The sequence below is a fragment of the Phacochoerus africanus genome, chromosome 1 (assembly GCF_016906955.1).
Source record: "Phacochoerus africanus isolate WHEZ1 chromosome 1, ROS_Pafr_v1, whole genome shotgun sequence".
Classification (NCBI taxonomy): Eukaryota; Metazoa; Chordata; class Mammalia; order Artiodactyla; family Suidae; genus Phacochoerus; species Phacochoerus africanus.
Window position 1 is genome coordinate 11,060,584 of NC_062544.1, and position 23,537 is coordinate 11,084,120.

Sequence of the window (23,537 nt, forward strand, 5' to 3'; positions counted from 1 at the left end):
GATTGCAGAGGGGAGGAACCCTGTTGTGTTCTCCCTCATAAACCCCGTCATTATTAGCATAGCATTTCAAACCAAGGTCCGTGAGTTCCCGAGGACATTAATCGTTCTCTAGCTGGAAGGGGTGGGTGGGTGAGGGAGGACTTTTCATCAGATACATTTGTGCAGGAATTCCCTTTGTGGCTCAGTGGTTAACGAACCCGACTAGGATCCATGAGAATGGGGGTTTGATCCCTGGCCTTGCTCAGTGGATTAAGGATCCAGCATTGCCGTGAGCTGTGGTGCAGGTTGCAGCTCGTATCCCGCGTGGCTGTGGCTGTGGCGTAGGCTGGCAGCTGTCACCTGGGAACTTCCCTGTGTCTGCGGGGCAGCCCTAAAAAGCAAAACAAAACAAAACAAAAAGCAATTGTGGAATGTGGGATTAAACAGTTAGGCAGCTTTCTTTTTTTATGAGACTTCACAGAGCCTTTAATGTGCTAATGTACATCTAATATATCTCCAAGAGAGCATTAGAGTATGCCAAGGTTGAAAACTGGAAGCATTAGCTCTTTGTAGGGGGAGGGGGACAGGGGTGTGAGGAGGAAGGCAGTATAATTTTTTAAATTGTGGTGATACATGACAGTATTTACCATTTTAACCATTCATAAGGGTACAGTTCAGTGGCATTAAATACATTCACGGTGCTGTGTAGCCATTACCACTCAACCCCAAACTTTTTCATCATCCCCAACAACAACTCGCTTTAAACAATAACTCCCCCTTTCCCCCTGATTACCTCTGTTCTGCTTTCCATCTCTAGGAGTTTGCCTATTCTTGGTGCCACTGTTGACTGAAAAATGCACAACGTGAGAGTTAATGAGTGAAGTTTTATTTGAGGCAAAATGAGGAGTCTAGCCCAGGAGACAGCATTTCAGAGAGCTCTGAGAAAGTGCCCCGAAGAGGTAGAGGGGAACATCAGTATATGTGTGATTTTGGTGAGGGGGGTGGGTACATGCAGTCAAGCACACATTTTTGCAGAAGGTTGCTGCTCATCTCGAGAATGTTAGGGCTAGTCTAGTCACGAGGAGCAGATGTCTCCGTTAATGATTTTAGTGCTTTTCTAGATAGGAGGCAATGCAAGAATTGGGTTCATCAAATCTTCTGAAGATAGCTAACTATCTGAAAACCTGTTCTGCCAGTTTTTCCCAGAGCACAGAATACCTCATTCCTGATCTCCACCCTAAACTCTTTTCTGCTTGTGTTGAAGGTCAGTGGCTGCAGAGGCTAGTGAGTTAATCCTTAGGGAGGCAGATGGCAAGTGACAATTTTTAGTTGGCACCTCACACAAGTGGAATCATGTGATATGTGTCCTTCCATGTCTGGCTTATTTCACTAAGCGTAATATTTTTGATGTCCATCCTTGTTGTAGCATAATTCAGAATGTTACTCTTTTTGTGGCTGAATTATCGCTATTCCATTGTGTGTATGGGCTGCATTTATTCCTTTATTTGTTGATGGACACTGGTTATTTCTGCCTTTTGATTGTTGTGAACATGCTGCTGTGAACACTGGCATAACACATATCTCTTTGCTATTCCTGCTTTCCGTTCTTTTGGATACATACCTAAGAGTGGAATTGCTTAGTCATATGATATTTCTATGATTGAACTTTTGAGAAACCACCGAACTTTTCCACAGAGGCTGCACCATTTTATATCCCCACTAGCCGTGCGTGAGGGTTCCAGCTTCTTCGCCAGCACTTGTTAACTTTCCATATTTTGCTTTATAGCTCTTCTGGTGGGTGTAAAGTGATATCTCCTTGTGGTTTTGGTTTGCATTTCTCTAATAATTAGTGATGTTGAACTGTAAGAGACCTTTATGCATTCTGAATATAAGTCCTTTATCAAATACCTGTTTTGCAAATGTGTCTCCAAGTCCACTTTTGTCCTTTGAAGAACAAAGACTTTTTAGTTGTAATGAACTCCAGTTTATCCATGTCTTATATTGTTTATGTATGAAACGGTGTAAAACCTTTGCCTAAACCTAGACCACTAAAATTTTCTCGTGTATTTTTCTTCTACAAATTTTATAGTTCGGCTTTTATATTTAGGTCTCTTACCCATTTTGAGTTAATTTTTGTGTATGCTATGAGCTAAGGATTGAGGTTTATTTGGGGGCATATGGATACCTAATTTTTTGACAACTCTTTTGATAAAATTATCCTTTCCCCATTGAATTTCCTTAATGTCTTTGTTCATAATCAGCTGATTATATATTTGGACTCCGCACTCCATTCCCATTGATCACATCTCTTTTCTTATTCTAGTACCACACTCTTGATCACTGTAGCCTTAGAGCAGGCCTTGAAATTAGGACATATTAAATTCTCCAACTTTGTTCCTCTGTGTCTTTTTTTCTTTGCTTTTTTTTTTTTTTTTTAGCTTTTTAGGGCCGCATCTACAGCATATGGAAGTTCCCAGGCTAGGGGTCAAATCAGGAGCTGTAGCTGCCAGCCTACACCACAGCCACAGCAACATGGGATCCAAGCCACGACCACAACCCACACCACAGCTCATGGCAACACCAGATCCTTTAACTCACTGAGCAAGGCTAGCGATCCAACCCGGGTCCTCATGGATACTAGTTGGATTTGTTTCCTCTGCACTACAACGGGAACTCCTGTTCCTCTTTTTCTAAATTGGTTTGGCTATTCTAGATCTCTTGCATGTTATTTTCTTTTTCCATTTGTTTTTGGCCACGCCCACGGCATGTGGAAGTTCCAACCTGCTGCAATGACAGCACTGGATCCTTAACCCACTGCGTTGAAAGAGACCTCCTTGCATGTGATTCTCTACAGAGTTTGCACGGAGTCTCTAGATTGAAAAGATTAACATCTTAACAGTATCAAGTCTTCTGATCCATAAACATGCTGTATCTCTCTGTTTATTTAGATTTTTGATTTCTCTCAAGCAGTATTTTGTAGTTTTCAATGAAGGTCTTGCATAGTTTCCTTAAATTTATCCCTTAAGTATTTAATATCTTCGATGCCATTATAAATGATATTTATTTCCATTTCCAGTGTTTCATTGCTGATATTTAGAAATACAATTGATTTTCGTATAAGAACTTTATATCCTGTGTCATTGCTGAACCTACTAGTTCTGCTAGTGTTTTTATAGATTCCTTAGGGTTTTTTTAATATAGATAATTGTTATAGACAGATATTGTTTTTTCTTTTACATTTTAAAAATTACAGTTGATTTACAGTGTTGTGCCAATTTCTGTTGTACAGCAAAGTGACCCAGTCATTCATACATATATATACACACACACACACACACACACATACACATATATATATACCTATATATATACACATATATTCCTTTTCTTATATTATCTTCCATCATGTTCTATCCCACCAGATTGGATAAAGTTCCCTGTGCTATGCAGTAGGACGTCATTGCTTCTCCATTCTAAATGTAATAGTTTGTATCTACTAACCCCAAACTGCCAGTCCATCCCACTCCCTCCACCTCCCCCTCGGCAACCACGAGTCCGTTCTCCATGTCTGTGATTCTGTTTCTGTTTTGTTGATAGGCTCATTTGTGCCATGTTTTAGATTCCACATGTAAATGATATCATATGGCATTTTAGGCAGATATTGTTTCAACCTCTACAGTCAAAGAATGGAGACCTAGAAAGACAGGGGACCTGCCTGCTGTCTCACTGTTCACCAGGCAGAGCCAGGAATCTGAAACCTGGGTCTCTGGATCCTCCTTCAGGGTCCTCTCCAACACACCAAGTTGCTTCTCAGGATTTCAGATGCCAAGAAAAGAAGCTCCTATCAGTTTAGATTAGATTTGAATAGCTTAAACAAAAAAGAAGTTTCATTTTCTCCCTCTTAAAAGTCTAGAAGTTTGCATTCCAGGGCTGGTATGACAGTTCTGCTCTGTAAAATCCTCAGGAAACTAAGCTTTTCTCCACAAATAGCTTCATCGTTCCTAGGTGGTGCACCTCCATCTCACGATCCAATATGGTGGCATTTGCATTGTAGACAGCAAGATCGAAGGAGAAAGAAGAGGGAAAAGGTGCACACAGGGCTTTCCTCAGGTAGACTCTGTGGCCTGCCACACAGCACCTGCACTCTCATCTCATTGGATAGAACCCAGCCGGGCCACATCTAGCTGCAAGGATGCCTGGGAAATACCATCTTTATTCTGGGCAGTCATATCCCCCATTGCACTTTCTGTTACTGTGGAAGAAAAAGAGAACAGCAGTTTCTGCCACAACCTAAAGGTTAGGAATCTAGAAAGAAAACAGTTTGAAAATGAAAGGCGGAAAAAGATTGAAGAGTCCAATGTCTCTTGCATCTTGACAGATCATTTTAGGATCAGCTCTCTTTAGTTTCGCAGCCTATTAAGTTGACCTGAGGCCACTTAGAGGATAAAATTAATCCTCAGAACCCCTTATGGTATTAAATCCTTGTGACTATATTAGACACATCTAATCATGGATGACCTTCCTTCATCTGGAGAAGATAAAACACAAGATGCCCCCTCATTCATTTAATCAACAAGAATTGCTGTTCCTGTCTTCATGGAGCTCACAGGTTTTTTGTTTGTTTGTTTGTTGTTCCTCGACATGTGGAAATTCCCAGGTTAGGTGTTGAATCACAGCTACAGCTGTCAGCCTATACCACAGCCACAGCAACACTGGGTCCTTAACCCACTGAGCAAGGCCAAGGATCAAACCTGCATCCTCATGGATACTAGTCCTGTTCATTTCCGCTGCGCCACAATGGGAACTCTTCTTTTTTTTCCTTTTTAAAAATACTTTATTTTATTTTGTTTTGGAGCTCACAGTTTGAGGAGAGACACAGTAATGAAATAAGCACCCAAATGAACACAAGATCACGGAAGAATGCTAAGACTGCTACAGGGGCCTACTCGGGGCCTAGGATCTGGTCAGGGAGGTCAGGGAAGGTGTACCTCGGGTTTGGATTCATCTCTGCAGGCGCATCTGCTTTTATAGCAAAGTGTTTTGTTCCGAGAAAACCATCCTTTGTGCCTTTGTGATTGTACTTTCGGTATCCTGCCCAGGCACTGCTGGTCCAGGAGGTCATCATTTAAGAACCAGGATGCTGGAGTGAATGATGCGGGGAGGGAGGGGGGGAGTGGGCATACTGCTCAGGGAGTTTCACCCCAAATGAAATGGGGAAGAGGAAGAGAGTTCAGAAGTTTCCACACTGCAGATGGCAGGAGGCCAGGATCATAGTCCAGTCAGAGACTTTGAAGGAGCCCAGAGAATTTGGGGGGCCCAGAGGAATTTTTAATAATTAATCATCTATGTGGAGGAAGAGAGCTTCCCATCCCCTAAGCACTCAAGACAATCCTAGGAACCATCCATGGGCTGTAACAGAGAAAGGGTTCCTGGGCCCGGTGGACCATCAGAAAAGGTAGCATCTCACTTCCTGCTCTGCATTTAGACTCTGTGACTCTGAAACATGGCACAAGGCAAGGAACTAGCAGTTGTGGGTGAGAGGAGGGCAGCACCAGACGAAGGGATGGCCTTTCGTCACCTTCTACTTCATTTTCCCCTGCCTTGGGGGAACCTTCGCAAGCAGCGAGCAGCAAGCGAGCCTGAAGACTCAACCAGTGGACAGCAACCTACAGGTGTACTTGGGAATTCACTCTTTCAGCTTGGGGGAGTTCGCTTACCCATCTGGTGGCATGGCAAATGCGTCCTGTCCTCTGGCCAACGCTGGTTGACTGGTAAGGGTGGCTTGGAGCACTGTGTTGAGAAGGGTTCTTGGAGTCTAGGACCCATAGGAAGAGTATTACAACAGGTTGGTGATGCCTGACTTCATCCTAGTTTGATTATGGGGAAGAAATAGTTTGATATATGTAAAAATGCTTTGTGAATTGCCAAGTGCCACCCAAATAATAACTAGTAGTGATAGCTATGATCTTTAGTGCTTCCTAAATACCAAACACTGCTGAGTTTTACTTCTCACAATAACCTTTACATTAGATACTGTTAAGACTTCTCCTTTTACAGTTGAGGAACCACAGCTTGGAAAAGCAGTGCAATTTGCCTAAGGTTGCAGAGCCAGTAAGCAGTAGAAGCATGGCACAAGCCTAGGTGTTTCTGGATCCAGAGCAAGTGCTTTTAGAGACTTTGTTTTGCTGTCTTCAGAATGTAGGGGATTATGATTGTAATTGTTACTATTAATAGGGTAACTATTCTGTTACCTGGTGGCTCAGCCCCAATTCCCCTGCTAATGGGATGTGTTTGCAGCCATTTTTGGCCCTTGGAAGGGTTGGAACTTGCTTTCTGTTCAGCTTACCAATTTCACCTGCCTTTCTCTTTGCCCATCCACATCCTCCGCAGGGCAATATAATGACCTGTTATGTTTCATTTGCTGAGCCTCTGCAAAGAGCACTTTTTAAAAGGCTTCCTGTGGTTGTTCACACGTCAGCTAGACTGAGATGGTCAAGACCTCTTGTGAACAAGGCATGGAAGGATGATTCATTTCCGCAAGTGGTCCTTTCCTGAGAGCCTGTCAGGCTCCTGGTATCTTTCCGGGCACTGAGATGCGGGGAACAGCGGGCCGATGTGTGCAGTGGGAGCTACTGGCTGTGATAATTACACTCGTGGGGTGGTTGGCAGTTTGCAGAACACGTTCATGTTGATTTTCTCTCCAAGCCTCAGTTTTGTCATCTACAAAGTGGCTCTAATGACAATAATAATATAGGAAAGTCTCATCGTTGGAAAAGGTTAGGTTATAATAAACTCATCACTTAAGGTGAAAATAACATAAAAGCAGAATCACCCTTGACAATCGCCTATGGAATAGAAAAACAAACTACCTCTCAAAAGCCCGATTTAGGCAGTTTCTCCTGCAGCATGAAAACCGATGGCTCTTTCTTTGGTTGAAGTCATCACAGTGCCTTCTGAGGTAATGAAAATACTTATCTTCCAAGAGTAGGCTCGCTTGGCACCAAAGTGCCCAGAGTCTCAGAGGCCAGAGGGAGCTAGGCCCCTGGGGACACAAGGCAGGGTGTAGGCTCACTGAGCACCGTGCCAGGAGGGCCCTCATCCTCCTGCCTCATTCTCCCTCCTCACCCTGCCGTTCTTTTTCTTTTTGACCATGTGTCTGGATTTCTGAAGCTTAGATATGTATATGATACAGTTCCATTAGGTCTGATTTCCTGACTTGCTGTCTCTGAACAGGATCAAAACTTGAAAATAACATGTGTTCAAATCATCAGATTGTTGTTGTTGTTTGTTTTTTCCTGTGATAAAACCTTTGGAAACATCCTCTGAAGAAAATTGTACCAGTTGCAATCATTCTTGGAGAATGAAAGAGGAGAGTTACTGAAGGCTCCATTTGCCCTTTAGATAATAGATATGACGAAATATCTTGGCTCTTTTTCTCTCTGCTGTGTAAAAAGTCTTTTAATGAGCTTTCGCACCGTAAGTAGCACATGACCTTTTCTAAAGCCATCTGTACGAAACAAAAGGGTGAATTGGATGGGTAGGATGGTTCTGCCTTTGGAAGCATAGGATCAGCCTTTTTAAACAATGTTTCTGTTTATGAATGACCTTGCCCTTTTGGGGAATGGGGCCCTATCCAGATTTCAGATTCCAACATCCTGGTATTGAGACCACAGAGTTATTGGAGCGAGAAAAATTGACCTGCCCGATTACTAGGTAGAACAGCAGGGCTTGCCTGACTGAGCCCGGCTGACTTCGTCAGCCTTGTGGTTGCTGGGCTATAGTGTCTCTGTCCATTCATAAACAGTGCCCTTTAGGAGTGATTGTCCTCTCATACTGCCTAGTCCTGGTTGCAGTGATAGGTAGGTTTTGTCAGAACAGCAGCCTCCTGGGTGAGCGCTGGTGTTAGGTCAGCTTATTTAAGCCTGATGTAGCATGCTGGAGAGTGGTCCCTAGCCGACAAGGAGGGAACATTTCCTCTGAATGAAAGCCAGATTGTCTTTCTCCCTGGATATCTTCCAGGAGGAGGGGGATTCTGAGAGTTAGTTCAGGTGGATAGGTAGTTACATTTTATTCTTGGACCTCTACTCAGCCTGTTCTTGCTCAGAGACCTTTTATGGCTCCTACCTGCCAAACAGCTCAAATGTAAGGCCCTCAGATTCTGGTCCAGACTCCCTGGCCTCCTTGCTCCTGACTCACTTCTGCATCGCACTCACTCCAGCAAGTGAGGCTCCTGGCCGTGAAGTGAACGAGTCTCCTCCTTCCTAACCACCATCTCTTTGCACATGCTTCCCTCCAGCTAGACTCCATTTCCCCACTGCTGCCAGTGAAAGTCCTATCAATCCTTTCAGGCAACTCTCAAAGACCTTGCTTCTAAAGGAATGAAATTTCCCCTGATGGTCTTAGAATTTAACCTTTGGCTCTTGTAAGTACCTATAGAATTTATCTGTACAACTTTCAAGGCACTCAACGATTTTTTTTTTTTTTAATTTATGGCTGCACGTGCAGCATATGGAAACTCATGGACCAGGGAATGAATCTGAGCCACAGCTGTGACCCACGTCTTTAACCCACTGCACCAGGCTGGGGATCAAACCTGCAGCTCCGCAGTGAGCAGAGCCACTGCAGTCTGATTCTTAACCCACTGCACCATGGCGGGAACTCCTGTGTCCTGTGTGTTTTCTTGCTTATATTCATGCTGTTTGTTAAGACTAAGAATTATCTTATTTACCCTTATTTCCCCCATGGTTCTTTAGACATCATAGGTCCTCAGTTCATCTTTGGAGTCATCCTCTTTTGTGTGGTAAATGAAAAGATAAAAACAAATCAGCTTATGCCCTCAAAACTCATGAAGAAAGTACATTCATCCAGTCATCCTGAACCCCCTTGCTTAAAGTAACTGTGCTTCTGACTAAATGAATTCCTACCTGGCCCTCTTTGAAGTATAACCTTGAAGGCAACCTTGACGAGAATGCTTTGCTGCATGTCTTTGTGTGTGTATGAAGGTTATTAGAATAATCTACTTAGCAGATAAACAAATGTTTGGAATTATATAGAGTCACTTAAGCCTTAAAGCAAAATCATTCCAGCGCCTTTGTAGGGTTATCTGAGAGGAGGGTTGGAGGTGGGGAAGCTCTCCTAAAATTTGTGGCAGAATCTAATCCATTATACGTCCTCAGACCCTGGATGAAGCAGATGCCCTGCTCAGTTTTCCTTTCAGCATGGCCATTTTCCATTGTTTTGAAGACACTAGCCACTGGGCCAGACATACAGGTGCCCTCTGAGGAGGAGTTATAGAGTCTGCAGTGTTGGGATTAGAGTGTGTTCTTTTTTTTTTTCCCTTTGTCTTTTTTTTTTTTTTTGTCATTTTGCCATTTCTTTGGGCCACTCCCGTGGCATATGGAGGTTGCCAGGCTAGGGGTCAAATCGGAGCTATAGCCGCTGGCCTACGCCAGAGCCACAGCAACGCGGGATCCGAGCCGCGTCTGCAACCTACACCACAGCTCACGGCAACGCCGGATCATTAACCCACTGAGCGAGGCCAGGGACCGAACCCACACCTCATGGTTCCTAGTCGGATTCGTTAACCACTGCGCCACGACGGGAATTCCTCCCTTTGTCTTTTTAGGCCTGCACTATGGCATATGGAGGTTCCCAGGCTAGGGATCAAATTGGAGCTGCAGCCGCTGGCCTACACCACAGCCACAGCAACGTCAGATCTGAGCCGCATCTGCGACCTACACCACAGTTCATGGCAACACTGGATCCATAACCCACTGAGCGAGGCCAGGGATCAAACCTGTGTCCTCATGGATGCTAGTCAAATTCATTTCTGCTGAGCCACGATCAAGATTAGAGTATGTTCTTCAACAGAGCTTTCTCCTTGGGCAGGATACAGTTGGTTCACTTTACCACCTTTCTTCCCTCCTTCCAAAGGATGCCAGGCACACTAAACAATGATTAAACAAAAGATTAAAATTCCATCTGTGTGTGTGTGTGCGTGTGTGTGTGCGTGTGTGTGTGTGTGTGTGTGGCTGTTTGAACACTCATCGATTCTTTCAGTGGAATGTTAAGTAAAAGCACACAGATACCAGAAGGAGTTATTAAGAGCAGCCAATCAAAATCCGTTTCCAACTTAGTTTAATGTGATTTCCACATAATTCTGCCAGCCTCCTCCACAGCGATCCCTCACCTCCCTGCCCTGTGCTGCCTCCCAACCCCTTTGCTTCCTGTAGCAAAAGGACACCTGCAAACAGAGGGGCAGGAAAGTAACCTTAGACGGTTGCTGAAGGAAAATAATCACAGCTTTTATAGACAAATCTGTGAGTCTGTAGAATTGAAGAAACTTAAAATTACCTCTGAATTGAAATCCAGACATGCCTTTTTGCACAACATTGTGATGGCTGTTGCATAAGAATCGCTGTCTTTTGAGAAGCATTGTTCATGATTTCCTTGTTGTGAAAGGTCTCTGGCATTTGTTTCTATTGTAGAATGCCACTGTTAACTAAGAACTTTCTTCTTTCCTGACGAACAGTGAATTTCCACACGGGCACATGACCTCCTGTTAATGAGGAAGCTCTCTAAATCCCGTTATCTGCTGTCGCCAGTTGAATTGGTTCAGGTGTGAAATAGGTTCCCTCTGCAGGGCTCAGGTCTTATTATTAGATTCCCATCCCTCTCCATTTCCCACAAACACGGCCATCACAAAAACTGGATCATAAATTTTCTCTAAAAATAACATATTCTTAGTTGCATTCCCTTATGGAGAAGGCCTGACTTTGAGCCAGACGCTGAGCTTGATGTATTGTATAGATGAGCTCAGTTCATTCCCTCCACGACCTGCGGGTTATTCTGATAGTTTTCTCTATTTAGCAGTCCAGGAAACTGGGTTCACCTGCCCAGAAAGTAAAACCTAAGTTTTTGCAACTTTGGAATCAGAATGCTGTGAGTCCCCAAACTAGACTTCCTGCCCCATTGATAAGCAGTTATTCGTTGAATCATTCAGCTGATACTTACTAAGGCCTAAAACACTGGCCTAGGAACACACAGTGACAAAGCAAAACAGACATACTCCTCCCTACCTTCAAGGAGCTCGCAGTCTAACCCAGAGAGGGAACGGCCAGATCTGGTTTGGTCTTTGGGGCTGAGAGACTATGAGATTTAGTGCAAGTCTGTTCTATTCTGTAGCCTTAGATTCCACATCCGTAAATGAGGCAGCTGGATTTTGACCAGTGGTTTTCCATCATTATTGTGAATCAGAATAACATGAGGAATGTGTTTAAAGACACATCTTCCTTGGAGTTCCCTCCGTGGCTCAGTGGTTAATGAACCTGACTAGGATCCTTGAGTTTGGATCCTTAGCCTCGCTCAGTGGGTTAAGAATCTGGGGTTGCTATGAGCTGTGGTGTAGGCCACAGACGAAGCTCGGATCTGGCGTTGCTGTGGCTGTGGTGTAGGCCGGAGAAAAGACACATCTTCCTGGCCTTCTACACCCAGGTACTTTGATTTAAGAGGTTCAGGGTGGGGTCCAGGAACTTGTTTCTGTAATGAAGGCTCAGGTCTCCGAAGAACCAGCCTGTGAGAGAGACTGATCTGGCTGTAAACCGCATTAGCACCTACGCGGGATGTGTGTTGTCACCTACATCCCACCACAGAGCACAGAGTAGGTCTCAATAAACGTTTGGTGACAGTTGGAGTGACCTTTCTGTGGGGTTTCCATGGATGGACCTCAGAGGCTGCTGACCACAGTTTTTGTAAAGGTTTTTGAATCAGATTCTAAGGGCCCTTTGGGCTCTTGAACGCTGGATGGTTTTATGATTGAAACCAACTCCTTCTCCTACCAAAAGCTCAGACCTATTATTGGAAATCTTTTTATTTAACCTGTGTAGTAAAATTTGAGGCCTGTATCAAGGTGACCTGATGAGATGTCAATTTACACTAGATTCTTTTTTTTTTTTTTTTTGCTTTTTAGGGCGGAACCCACAGCACATGGAGGTTCCCAGGCTAGGGCTCGAATCAGAGCTACACTTACCAGCCTACACCACAGCTCACAGCAACGCTGGATCCCTGACCCACGGAGCGAACCAGGGATGGAGACCCGCACCCTCATGGGTACTAGTCAGATTCGTTTCCTCTGCACCACGACGGGAATTCCTACAGTGGATTCTTGAAATCCTATAGGAGTTGGTACCCACAGTGTATGTGTAAATTCTAGTGCTCCCAGTACACAGTTTATGCTTTTCTTCCTTCATCTGAAAGTACCTTTGGGGCTGGTGGCGCTGTCTCTATTCTCCAAGTAGGAAAATCAAGGTGCCTGTGACGCTCGTAGCTTGTCCAAGGCCACTCCACTAAAAACCAGCGTGTCCATCAAAGAATATGGCCCTTATCCTCTGCCCTGCTTATGTGGCCTCGGTTGGGTAGGTCGGCCTCTTTGGTCCTCAGTTGCTCCACCTGTAAGATGGGAGAAGGATGGACTAATTGTTTCTGAGCAGCTGTGTGGCCTGGATATTTGAGGTTCCTCCCTCTAACTGCATGCTTAGACATGCAGTAGTCCCTGTGTGGGCAAGCTCTGAAGTCCTCTTAGTTTAGGGAAGAAGAGAGTAAGGACTAATGATACCACCTAAAACAGGCCGTCTCTGCGGATCATTCCAGATGTACATCACTGAGGCAAAGGCAGTGAGGTTGTAGAAGCCATAAGAAAAGAAATTTCCAGAATTTTGGCACCTTGGTTCTCAGTATCTCACTGTTCATTCTGAGGATGAGACTCAAGGGAGTTTACATCTCTAGGGTCGCAACTGTGAGATCCCACGCTATGCGTCATCCCCAGCCGTGTGGGAAGACTTTCACAAACATATGGAGGAAACACTGTCTTTTCTGGAATCTTAGACTCTCGAAATGTCCTTGTGAAGGTCGCCTAACCCTTGCTGCTCAGTGCCCTTCAGGGACCAGCGGCATGAGCATCACCTGGGAGCTTGTTAGAAATGCAGAATCTCAGGCCCAGCCCCAGATCTCCTCTATCAGAATCCATGTTTAACAAGCTCCCCCACATAATTGTTCTGTACAATAAATTTTGAGCAGCACTAGCCCTGGCCCAGCACTTGACTCCCCTTCTTCACACCCTATTGGACAAGCTAGTGTCCCATTTCTGGCCTCTTCTAACATCTTCTTCCAAGTGGTCCTGTTTCATCCTAACACCAGTCCAGTTTTGGAGTTTCTTCTCTCTCTTAAGCTAACCCCTCATTCATTTAGTAACTTCCACCTTTGCACTCATTCTAGCCTCAGGACCTCACAGAACAAGATAAATCCTTCTCTGTGCCTTTAATCCTCATACAACATACTTTCTAACCTTCCTTATCCAAGATACACACCTGTATGTGGCAGCACATTGCAGACTCTTTGGGGCCAGGTAACACAGTGAGAGATGAACACCAGGTGAAATGCACTAAGGAATGGTGAGGACTGTGGCAAACTGGAGAGCCATGCCCTGCCTAGCATGGCAGCTGATGGTGCTGGCCCAGCACAGTCTGAGCATCATTGTGCTTTTTGGGTTTTCAAGAAAAGCCAATGAATCTTGATAAGACAATAAGAAGTCTTGCTATGTTTTTTTCACACTGGCAATTAAAAACAAAAACAAAAACAAAAAACAGCAACCCTCAAAAGCCAACAAATTGTGTTTGCCAGTGGACCACATCTAAGGTTTTTTATGACCTTTGATGGTATAAGTGTCTACTCACCTTGGATACAGTAGCCCAGGTGTGGTCTGAGCAGCAGAGCGTGGGCAGGATTACGGCCTCCTTCACTCTAGACTAATGGTTTTCAAACTGGAGTGTGCAGCAGAATCTCTCAGAGGCCTCGTCCACATTGCCAGACCCCACCCCCAGAGCTGCTGCTGCCACTTCCTGGGCAAGACCCAGGGCTCAGCATTTCTAACACATTTCCAGCTGCTATAGATTCTGCTGGTTTACATTTTGAGAACCACTTTAGACTGGTGCCTTCCATTAAGGCAGCCTTCGTTTGCAAAACCTCTTTAGTTCCATCAGTGACCTAAAGTAGTCGATGGAAGTTTCCAGTCTTTGTTAGCAGAAGACAGAAAAGGAATTAGGAGGGAGGGCTGGAGGAAGGATTGCTAAACAACCCTTGACCTGACATCTCGAGGTAGCATATTTACCTTGGTAACATCCCTGACCCATTCTAAGACTCTGTCCCTGTCAGTGCAACAGGGTAGTGGCCCCAGCTCAGTTTCCAAGTCCGTGTTCACATGTTCAGTTTGATTGTCAATTTGTTTTTAGCAGAGGACTTTTTAAAAATCAGTTCTCATGTGGAACCCTGGTATAGAAAACAGAGGCGTGCCTGGTCTCATTGAAGGGATGTGGGGTCAGCCCTTACTCTCAGCCTCCACCTTCCCACAGCTGCACTGAGGGGTCTCCTGTAGAAATGCAGCTCAACACAGTTGAAACCTATTGAAGAGAATTCCGGCTCAGCTGTTGTGATTTCTAAGACCCCGAGAACTGTTTGTAGGCAGGTGGCCTTCATTTTTTTTGCAGTTTTCCTTTCCCCTCTGATCACAACATCTGGCATGCCCACTTTCAGAATTTTCTTCTTGCAACTCAGGGAGGTCTGTGGGAGAGGAAATTCCAAGGATTGTTGTTATCATTAGAGCTGTTGTAAGGATATTGAGCTGTTGTGGAAAATCTGCTAACACGAGGATAGCCAGAGACTGAATAAACAGCTGTGGGGATGGTTTTATTCCAGTGGCTTCTTGTTAGTGCTAATGTTCCAGCGTGCCACACATTCAGGGCCTTTGTAGTTAATTATTTGGGAAGTAGGACTGGTGGATTCTGCATGTCACTGTGGCAAGAACAGGTCTGTGGGGTTTTTAATGGGGAAGGTGATGTGGAAAGCTGTTGTTATTTAGGTGAACACAGAAAATATTTAAACAGCCATGTGGAACAGTGTTACCTTGGGAAGGGTCTTACTGAGCTGTGGGGCCAAGTCTTTCAGCTTGACTCTTGGCATGGAAAAGCATCTGGCACCTTCTGATGACCCCCGACACAGAAATGCATCCTCCTTAATTAGGGAGCTGTTGTGGAAAATCTGCTTCCAGGATAGACTCACCTCCCACAATACATAATAAATGCCTTCAGCACCCAGCCCCTGGGGGCTGCTCTCCTGCAGCTGCTATATATTTCTGTTTTCTTTCAGCCTTGTAGGTTCTTCCTCAGACCCTCCACACACATTCGCCATCTGTGCCCCCTCTCTGGGACTGGGCTTTCCCAGGACCCAACTTCTCCTCTAGTGCTCCATGCTCCTTGGGCCTATCCCAGCCCTGCTGCATTCCACCCGCCCCCAGAAGTCTATGCCCAGACTGTGTACTTAGCCTGCATTTCCTTGCAGTGTATCTGAAGCCTATCCCACAATAAATAAATAAATAAATAAATAAAGAGTTCCCATTGTGGCTCAGCGGAAACGAATCTGACTAGCATCCATGAGGACGAAGGTTTGATTCTTGGCCTTGCTCAGTGGGTTAAGGATCTGGCATTGCCATGAGCTGTGGAGTAGGTTGCAGACACGGCTCAGATGCTACATTGCTGTGGCTGTGGTATAGGCCAGTGGCTACAGCTCTGATTTGACCCCTAGCCTGGGAACCTCCATATGCCATAGGTATGGCCCTAAAAAGACAAAACTAAAAATGAAGCCCAGCCCAAAGGCCCCCATGTCTATGAAACCTCCTCCAGTTCTCCCAGGTAGAAGCTGTAGCACGTTCTCTGGGCTTCTCACCCAAGGTTCTCTTCCTCTGCCCTGTCCAGGACGTGGCCATGAGCCACCTGGGGCTGTCGAGCATTTGGAATGAGGCTGAATTGAGATGAACACAAGAGTAAAATAACACACCTGATTTCAAAGGGTTGGTACCCCTCCAAAAAAAAAATATAGAATACCTCAACATTTTTTCTACTGTGTATTGAGATGATAATACTTTAGATGGATTATATAGAGCTAAATGAAATATACGATCAAAACTCACTTCAGGAGTTCCCACTATGGCTCAGTGGTAAGGAACCCAACTAGTATCCATGAAGACGCAGATTCGATTCCTGGCCTCACCCAGTGGGTTAAGGATCTGGCGTTGCTGTGGTTGTGGTGTAGGCCTGCAGCTACAGCTCTGATTCAGCCCCTAGCCTGGAAACTTCCATATGCCACAGGTGTGTCCTAAAAAGACAAAAAACAAACAAACAAAAAAACCCACCAAAAATCTCACTTATCTGTTTTTAAAAATCTTTTTAAAAAATCTGTTTTAAAAAATCCATATACCACGGGTGTGCCCTAAAAAGACGAAACACAAACAAACAAACAAAAAAACCACCAAAAATCTCACTTTATCTGTTTTAAAAAATCTTATCTTTGTGGCTTGCATTATGTTTCTGTTGGACAGTGTCATACCTACCACTTTCTCTCATCTATTTTATCTCCTGAAGGTTTGTGAGTTCCAGGAGGGTGGACACTGTGTGCCTGTCATCTTTATGACTTTTGCACACCTAGCTGGCACAGGCAGGACAAACAGAGCCATACCGAGGGAATTAATAAATGAACCAATGATGGCAGACATTCAGTCAATATCAAAGCTCCCTTAAATAGTGTGATTTCTGGATCTCTGTAATTAAACTTATTTCACCTTTTCTGCTTTTTCGTATTTTTATGTCTTTTTTTTTTTTTTTAAAGGGCTCACACATTCAACAAAAGAACTCCTTTTTCTTGGGAGATGGGCAGAAGCTGAAGGACTGGCACGACAAAGAAGCCATCAGGAGGGATGCTCAGCGAGTAGGTACGGAGAGCTGGGCTGTCCACAGTCGGGTCCTCTGGAGAGTGTTTGCATGCACAGGGGTGTGTGTGTGTGTTTAGTGGGGCCTCTGATCCTCTGTTGACTCCATCTCCCTTTGCCATCATCCCTTCCCGGGATTCCCAAGATCCCCCTCTTCACCTGTTAACTGACCCCTTTCTTCACTCACATTACCAGATCCACTGCCTTCAGGAATTTTCCCTGCTCCCTCCATGGTAATAGAAAAATGTCTCCCTCCTAGAAAATAATTTTCCACTCATAGAAAGAGTCAATACTTACTGAACACCTATGGTCAACAAGACCCGTGGTCCACACTTTGCACATTTTCTTGGTGAAACTCCTAACCAGTCTTTGTGGCCTATTTGATGAGAATGACCTGGTGCTCAGAGAGGTGGAGTAATTTGCCTACAGTCACACAGTGAGAAAGAGGCAGCCTTGGGACTTGAACCCAGACGTAACTTTTGGAACAGATCCTGTTACACTGTGGGGGGGGAGGGGTGGGACAGGGTGGTACAGAAATTATGTGGCATCATCTCTAGAGCCCAGGCTAAGAGCCAGGAGAGCAGCTCTGACACCACCTACCAGCCATGGGTCCATCAGATAACGTCCATACTCCTGGAGCCTTGGTTTCCCCATCTGTCTGCGGGGCTCATGCTTCCTTCTTTGACAGCCTCAGGGGGTTGTTGTGAAGGTGACAGGTAGAGTGTAGCTTTACAGCACTGGGAAGCACTGTAAAATATAAGGGATTGTGATTTTACTCATTTTTCCCTCTCAGTTAGAGGCACCCACCACTAATGATATTTTTTTTTAATTACACTGTGACAAAACCAGATTATAATAAGGCTTTGAGTGGAGCTGATATAACAACCTAACTGATACTCAGGGAAATTTAAAGACATGTATGCTAGCACTTTAAAATGAAAGTGTGGGGGTGCTGCTTAAATTAAGAAAGGAAACATTTGAAAAGAGCTGATTTCTAGGCAGTTAAGAATTATTAGAACATTGGGTTTAACTAGCAAGAAAAGAGTAAGCAGTGGAGACATTCCTTTTTTTTTTTTTGCATTTTAAATGATTTTTATTTTTTCCGTTATAGTTGGTTTACAGCATTCTGTTAATTTTCTACTGTACAGCGAAGTGACCCAGTCATACATACGTATGTACATTCTTTTTCTCACATTATCCTCCATCATGCTCCATCACAAATGACTAGATACAGTTCCCAGTGCTATACAGCAAGATCTCATTGCTTAGCCATTCCAAAGTGGAGACATTCTTAATATAATGACCAGCATGTGTTGAGCACTCACTGTGTGCCAGGCATCTTGCCCTCCATCCTCTCCTTAATCATCACATTGAACTTTCTCATCCCAGTGAATTCAAAGGGCAATATCCAAGATAGAAAAAGGCTAAAGGCTTGCCCAAGATGACCCTGCTGGGAGCACCAGGGCTGGGCTTCAGACTCCACTCTGCCTAGCTCCCTGGCCTGAACTCAGAATCATGCCACTGCATTGCCTTCCCAAAGCTTCCCTCTCTGCCCAAACAGATGCTTCTACTCTTCGTTTTCTGCTTTTTGCATTTGTGTCCCTTATGGAACCTGTGCTGGGCACTGGCCGGCAGTGTCTTATCGCAGAGCAATGCAAGATACAGGCCACTGAATCCTCTTCTTGGTCTCACTGGCTTGGTGTAGGTGCAGTCCCTGGGCTCCACCTCTCAGCTTGCACCTTCCCATCAAGCTGATGTCAACAGTTATTCTGCAAAGTAAATGGGACGTTGCTCAGGCTATGAGCCCCAGAAGATGAGGCACTTTTCTGTGTGTGTGTGGGGGGGGTGGATTTTTGGTTTGTGGTTTTTTTTTTGTTTTTTGTTTTTTGTTTTTTTTGCTTTTTAGGGCCGCACCTGGGGCATATGGAAGGTCGCAGGCTAGGGGTCGAATCAGAGCTACAGCTGCCAGCCTACAGCACAACCATAGCAACTCAGCATCTGAGCTGCATTTGTGACCTATATATACCACAGCTCACGGCAATGCCGGATCCTCAACCCACTGAGCGAGGCCAGGGATCGAACCCACGTCCTCATGGATACTAGTTGGGCTCATTTCCACTGAGCCACAATGGGAAGTCTGATGAGGTGTTTTTTTTAAGCAGCCGAGTTTAAAAAACTCGTTTCTTCCAGACCCACACCAATGGCAGATGCTTGAGCTATTATTGCAGGGGTTGGGGTGGACATCCCCACTCACCCTCTACACCCTGGGAACCCAGGGGACAAATTTCCTGGAGTGCAAGGGACTCTTTCCTCAGGTGGATTGTACAGAGGAAAGCTAGCACTGGATCCACCCAAATCTACAACTCAGAGTGACACTTTTCAGGCAGATCTTAACTTGTTTGCTGGCTTAGAAAAAAATCAAAGCGTCTTTTATCGTTTGTGGCAAATTTGATTGACATATGAAGTTTGCCTTGCCTGGAGATTAATCACAGTGTTTCCCCCCATGGTTAATAGGGTTGATCGTTTACAAAAAGCTTGCATGTGTGCACCCTCTCATTTGGTTTTCTCTGCATGGTGAGGGTACCAGATGGGAGCAAACTACAGCTCAGCAAGGTAGTGCGGCTTGTTCAAGGTTGATCAGGTCATATGCAAGTGACCGGGCCTCCCAGCCAGGTGATGAGACTTAAGGAGCAGGGATGTTGGGGCTCCTTGCAGAGGAGGGAAGACATGGGCTTTGGAGCTCAGAGACTTGGTGTGATAACCTTGCTGAGTCCTCGCTTATCTGTCTGTGGAATTAGGGCCCACGTGTCTACCCTGACACCTCACCATGGACATTGCATAAAAACAGGGCTGAAGTGCATGACACGGCCATGGCTGAACAAATGCTCATTCCCCTCCCCTCTTCAGCCCCTCCAAATCTGGAGGAACCCTCTGTATCACGTGTAAAGTTTATCTTGGTGTTTTAACCGTACTTGTCATCTTCCCTTCCCGACTTCATTTATTTATTATCTTTCTAGGACCCCACCCATGGCATGTGGAGGTTCTCAGGCTAGGGATCAAATCAGAGCTGTAGCTGCTGACCTATGCCACAGCCTCAGCAATGTGGGATTGGAGCCGCATCTGCGACCTGCTCCGCAGTTCATGGCTACAATGATCCTTAATCCACTGAGCAAGGCCAGGATTGAACCCGTGTCCTCATGGATACTAGTCAGATTCTTTTCTGCTGAGCCACAACGGGAACTACTCCCACTTCGATTAATTGGCAACTCTGACCTTGCTCTTTGCTCCTAGGTAATGGAGAACAAGGGAAGCCCTACCCCATGACAGATGCTGAGAGAGTGGATCAGGCATACCGAGAAAATGGATTTAACATTTATGTCAGTGATAAAATCTCCCTGAATCGCTCTCTCCCTGATATCCGGCATCCAAAGTGAGTATGTCTCTCATCTTCTGGGATCTAAGAATTCTGCCCTTGGCTCTTGTTGAGGATTAATTAAAGAAACAGGTACATAAAACACTTGTGGTGGAGATTGCTTTCTGTTACCAAGGGCCTTGGTGCACAGGTTCATGTGAGCAGATTCTTCTAGAATTTAGAGCTGGCATGGCGGAGGGACAGGACTGTCTCCCAGTGGGAACCGTGACCTCTATATATCCCCTTTTGGCTCTGGCCCCCAGAGAGGTCCGGATCTCAGTTGGCAAGACAATTGCAGTGACAGTTCAGTCTTCCCTCTCTCCACTCCCTGAATGTGACTTCTTTATTTCTTTTTCTTTTTAATCTTTATTTTAGCTGTCCTGTGTACCTATGTATCTATGTCTTTGTTATAAGCTATCTCAGATCATTTTGAGAGAGAACATATCACAATGATTATACAGGTAGTAGTGGCAGCTGACATTCTTTGAACAGGTAGCATGTGCCAAGCACTTGGTTTACACCAGCTTAGTTTCCCATGAGGTGGGCCCTGTAATGATGCCCATTTTTACAGATGCAGAATCTGAGGCTTAAAGGGGCGTTATACCCCTTTAAATATATATATATATATTTATATATATATTTATATACACACACACACACACAAACACCCCTGTATACGCTTAAATGCACACAAGACCACACTGTGACATAGCCGAGCCAGTTCCTGTGCTCCAATTCATCTGCAAACTACTCTGGGTCTTAAGCCATCCTGCACCCCGCCCCCATTTTCAGTTGGGATACTGTGCTGGCCATGGGGGTTTTCTAGTAGAGCAGTACATCTTAAAGTTGCTCTGCATTAGAATCACAGATTCTAGGGGTGCTGTTAGAAACACAGGATAAGGAGCCTCATCCTCATAATTCCTGAGTCAGTAGATCTGGGCTGGGGCCCAAGAACTCGCATTATAAGTAAGCTCCCACGTGAGTTTGTGGGGCTTATCTTGGGCCCACACTTTGGGAACCACTACAAGCGGAGTTCAGAATTGCTTCTACATGAAGGCAATACCGAGTAGCAGTGGAGCATAAAGTGTTTTGCTTGAGGACTAAGACAGTAGAGCCCAGGAAAAGATAGTGACATTTGTTAGATACTTAATCTGTGCCAGGCATTGTTTTAAGCCAGTGGTTCTCAAACGGTGGTTCCCAGGCCAGCAGCAGCAGCTCATTAGACATGCAGATTCCTAGACCCCAGCCCAAGTCTACTGAATCAGAAGCTCTGGGGAGGGGCCCAGCAATCAGTATTTTAACAAGCCTTCCAGGTGATTCTGATGCATAGCTTAAGTTTTAGGACCAGTGTTCTGGGTACTTAAATGCATTTGTTCAGCCAAACCTTGTAAAAACTCCATGAGGTAAATACTTTTATTATTACCATTTTACAGATGAGGAATTGAGGTAAAAAAAGCTGAGACCATTTGCATTATATGACACAGCTAGTAAAAGGTGGCACCAGAATTTGAATACAGGGAGTCTGACCTAGAATCTGTAAGTCATGAGGTCTTTCCACCTCTAAGAACTTGGTCGGTAGCAGGTCATAATAAAAAAGCGTGGTAGCAGGTTTGGCTACTTAAAAATGCTTTCTGCCCCCTTACATCTTTCAGTGCCTGCAAGAATCCTTTGAGGTTGGCGTTATTACTGTTATCTACACTTCGTAGTTGGGGAAATCACACAGCTAGGAACCAAAAGTGTGCTGCTTGCCCAGGACTGGGTCCTGTTCCTAAGAGTTTTTTACAGTGAAGGGAGGGAGCGAGGGGCCTTGCAGGGCTTGCCCGAGAGGGTTGCAGTTTGTTTCATGGTCTTCCCTGTCAAGCCCAAGATTTTTTCATCTCAGTTTGAGAATGTAGTTCAGATATTACTGATGTTGCTGGATTCAGAACTGTGACCTGACTCTGAGGGTCAGAAACTCAATTTATATGTTTAGCCCCTTGCAGAGTTCAGAATTCTACACTAATTTCATCTTTCTAAGCCTCGGAAAGAAGTTCCTCTGGGATCATTATACTCTTACCTCAGCTGCTGTTCTGTGATTCGGTGAGCTCCCAGCTCTGGTGATACCTGGGGTGGTTAAAAAAAAATATATATATATATGTGGAAGCCAGGGCCCCACCCCAAACCAGAGGATTCAGAGTTTCTGGAGAGACAGCCTGGGTCTCAGGATTTTCTAAAACCTCAGAAAGCAATTCTCACATGTATCCAGGATTGAGAGCTGCTGGTGTGAAGTAAGGAGTATTTTTACCGTGAGAGAAGCTTTCATCCATTTGTCCCTCTCTTCATCCAATACACGTGTATTAATGGTCCCCATGGGCCATGCCTTGTGCCTCATACCAGGAACACAGTGAATAATAAGCCATTATTGCTGCCTTGGGCGAGAGGGCGAAAAGTGGGGGCAGATGGCAGAAGCAGGTCATTGGACACAGAGGAGAACCAGTGGTGGGGTTGGCGCCGGGTGTTGGGCAGAGGACCCCCCATCCCCTGCTCCAGCCTTTGCAGGAGGACATTACAGATAGAGAACCAGGTAAGACCCTGTGCCTTCTTCAGCTTAACAACTAAAGGGATGAGTCTGCCAGCTATTAGGAGCCAGATGGGGACCCGCCCCTTTGTCTCCCAGCGCAGACAGAAAGAGAAAAGTCTTTTTAATCGTAGGTCTCTGGATAGAATTCAGGAGTCTGTAAACTTGGCTGAGAAGAACATTGCGTTTTTCTTCTCATTAATACCTCTGAATGCAATCTGGTATTCCCTGTAGTTATGAATGTAGGCAACGAAGCACCTGTGATATTGTCACCAAAAGAAATCATTTACTTTCCCATCACTTTAAGATTATCTTGAAATGTCGCAGATACTCACCACTGCTTTGGAATGGAGGTGGTTTTAGAACCACCTCCAGACCTTGTTTAATGTACGAATGAAGAAGCACATGTATGGCTGTATTTCAACTTTTTTATTATTTTGATAACTGTATTTTAGTCTAATGAGTTTCCTTCACAAGCTCATACATTTTGTTTTCCTTACTGTAAACCTTGCCCTGAGAAGGGACCATAGGCTTCACCAGCCCAGCAAAGGGGTTCAGGGTCTTGGTTTAAGGGGAGGAAACCCTGGTTTGGGTGGATGTGAGCTGAGCCTGAGGCTCCTCTATGACCAGCCTACCCTCCCAGCCAGTATCCAAGTTATGGTGAAAGATGTTGCTAAATCTAGCACTCCTGATACCACCTTCCTTTTTGTAGAATCTCATTGTGGAAGCTGACTTTTCATAAATGAGTTGACAGATGTCTTTAAGAGCTTTTCTTT

General features: G+C 44.9%; 1 protein-coding gene across 3 annotated transcripts in view; it reads left to right on the forward strand.

The window, feature by feature from the left end:
- Positions 1-23,537, forward strand: part of GALNT10 (polypeptide N-acetylgalactosaminyltransferase 10) — a 234,020-nt gene that overhangs the window by 88,435 nt on the left and 122,048 nt on the right. For 2 of the 3 annotated variants that reach the window (XM_047772930.1, XM_047773009.1), the window contains exons 2-3: positions 16,693-16,795; positions 20,084-20,222. In XM_047772930.1, the coding sequence (XP_047628886.1) occupies positions 16,693-16,795; positions 20,084-20,222 (242 nt within the window). Of the gene's footprint in view, positions 1-11,949; positions 12,088-16,692; positions 16,796-20,083; positions 20,223-23,537 lie in introns of those variants that run through there. The other variant, XM_047772839.1, reaches the window with a different exon arrangement.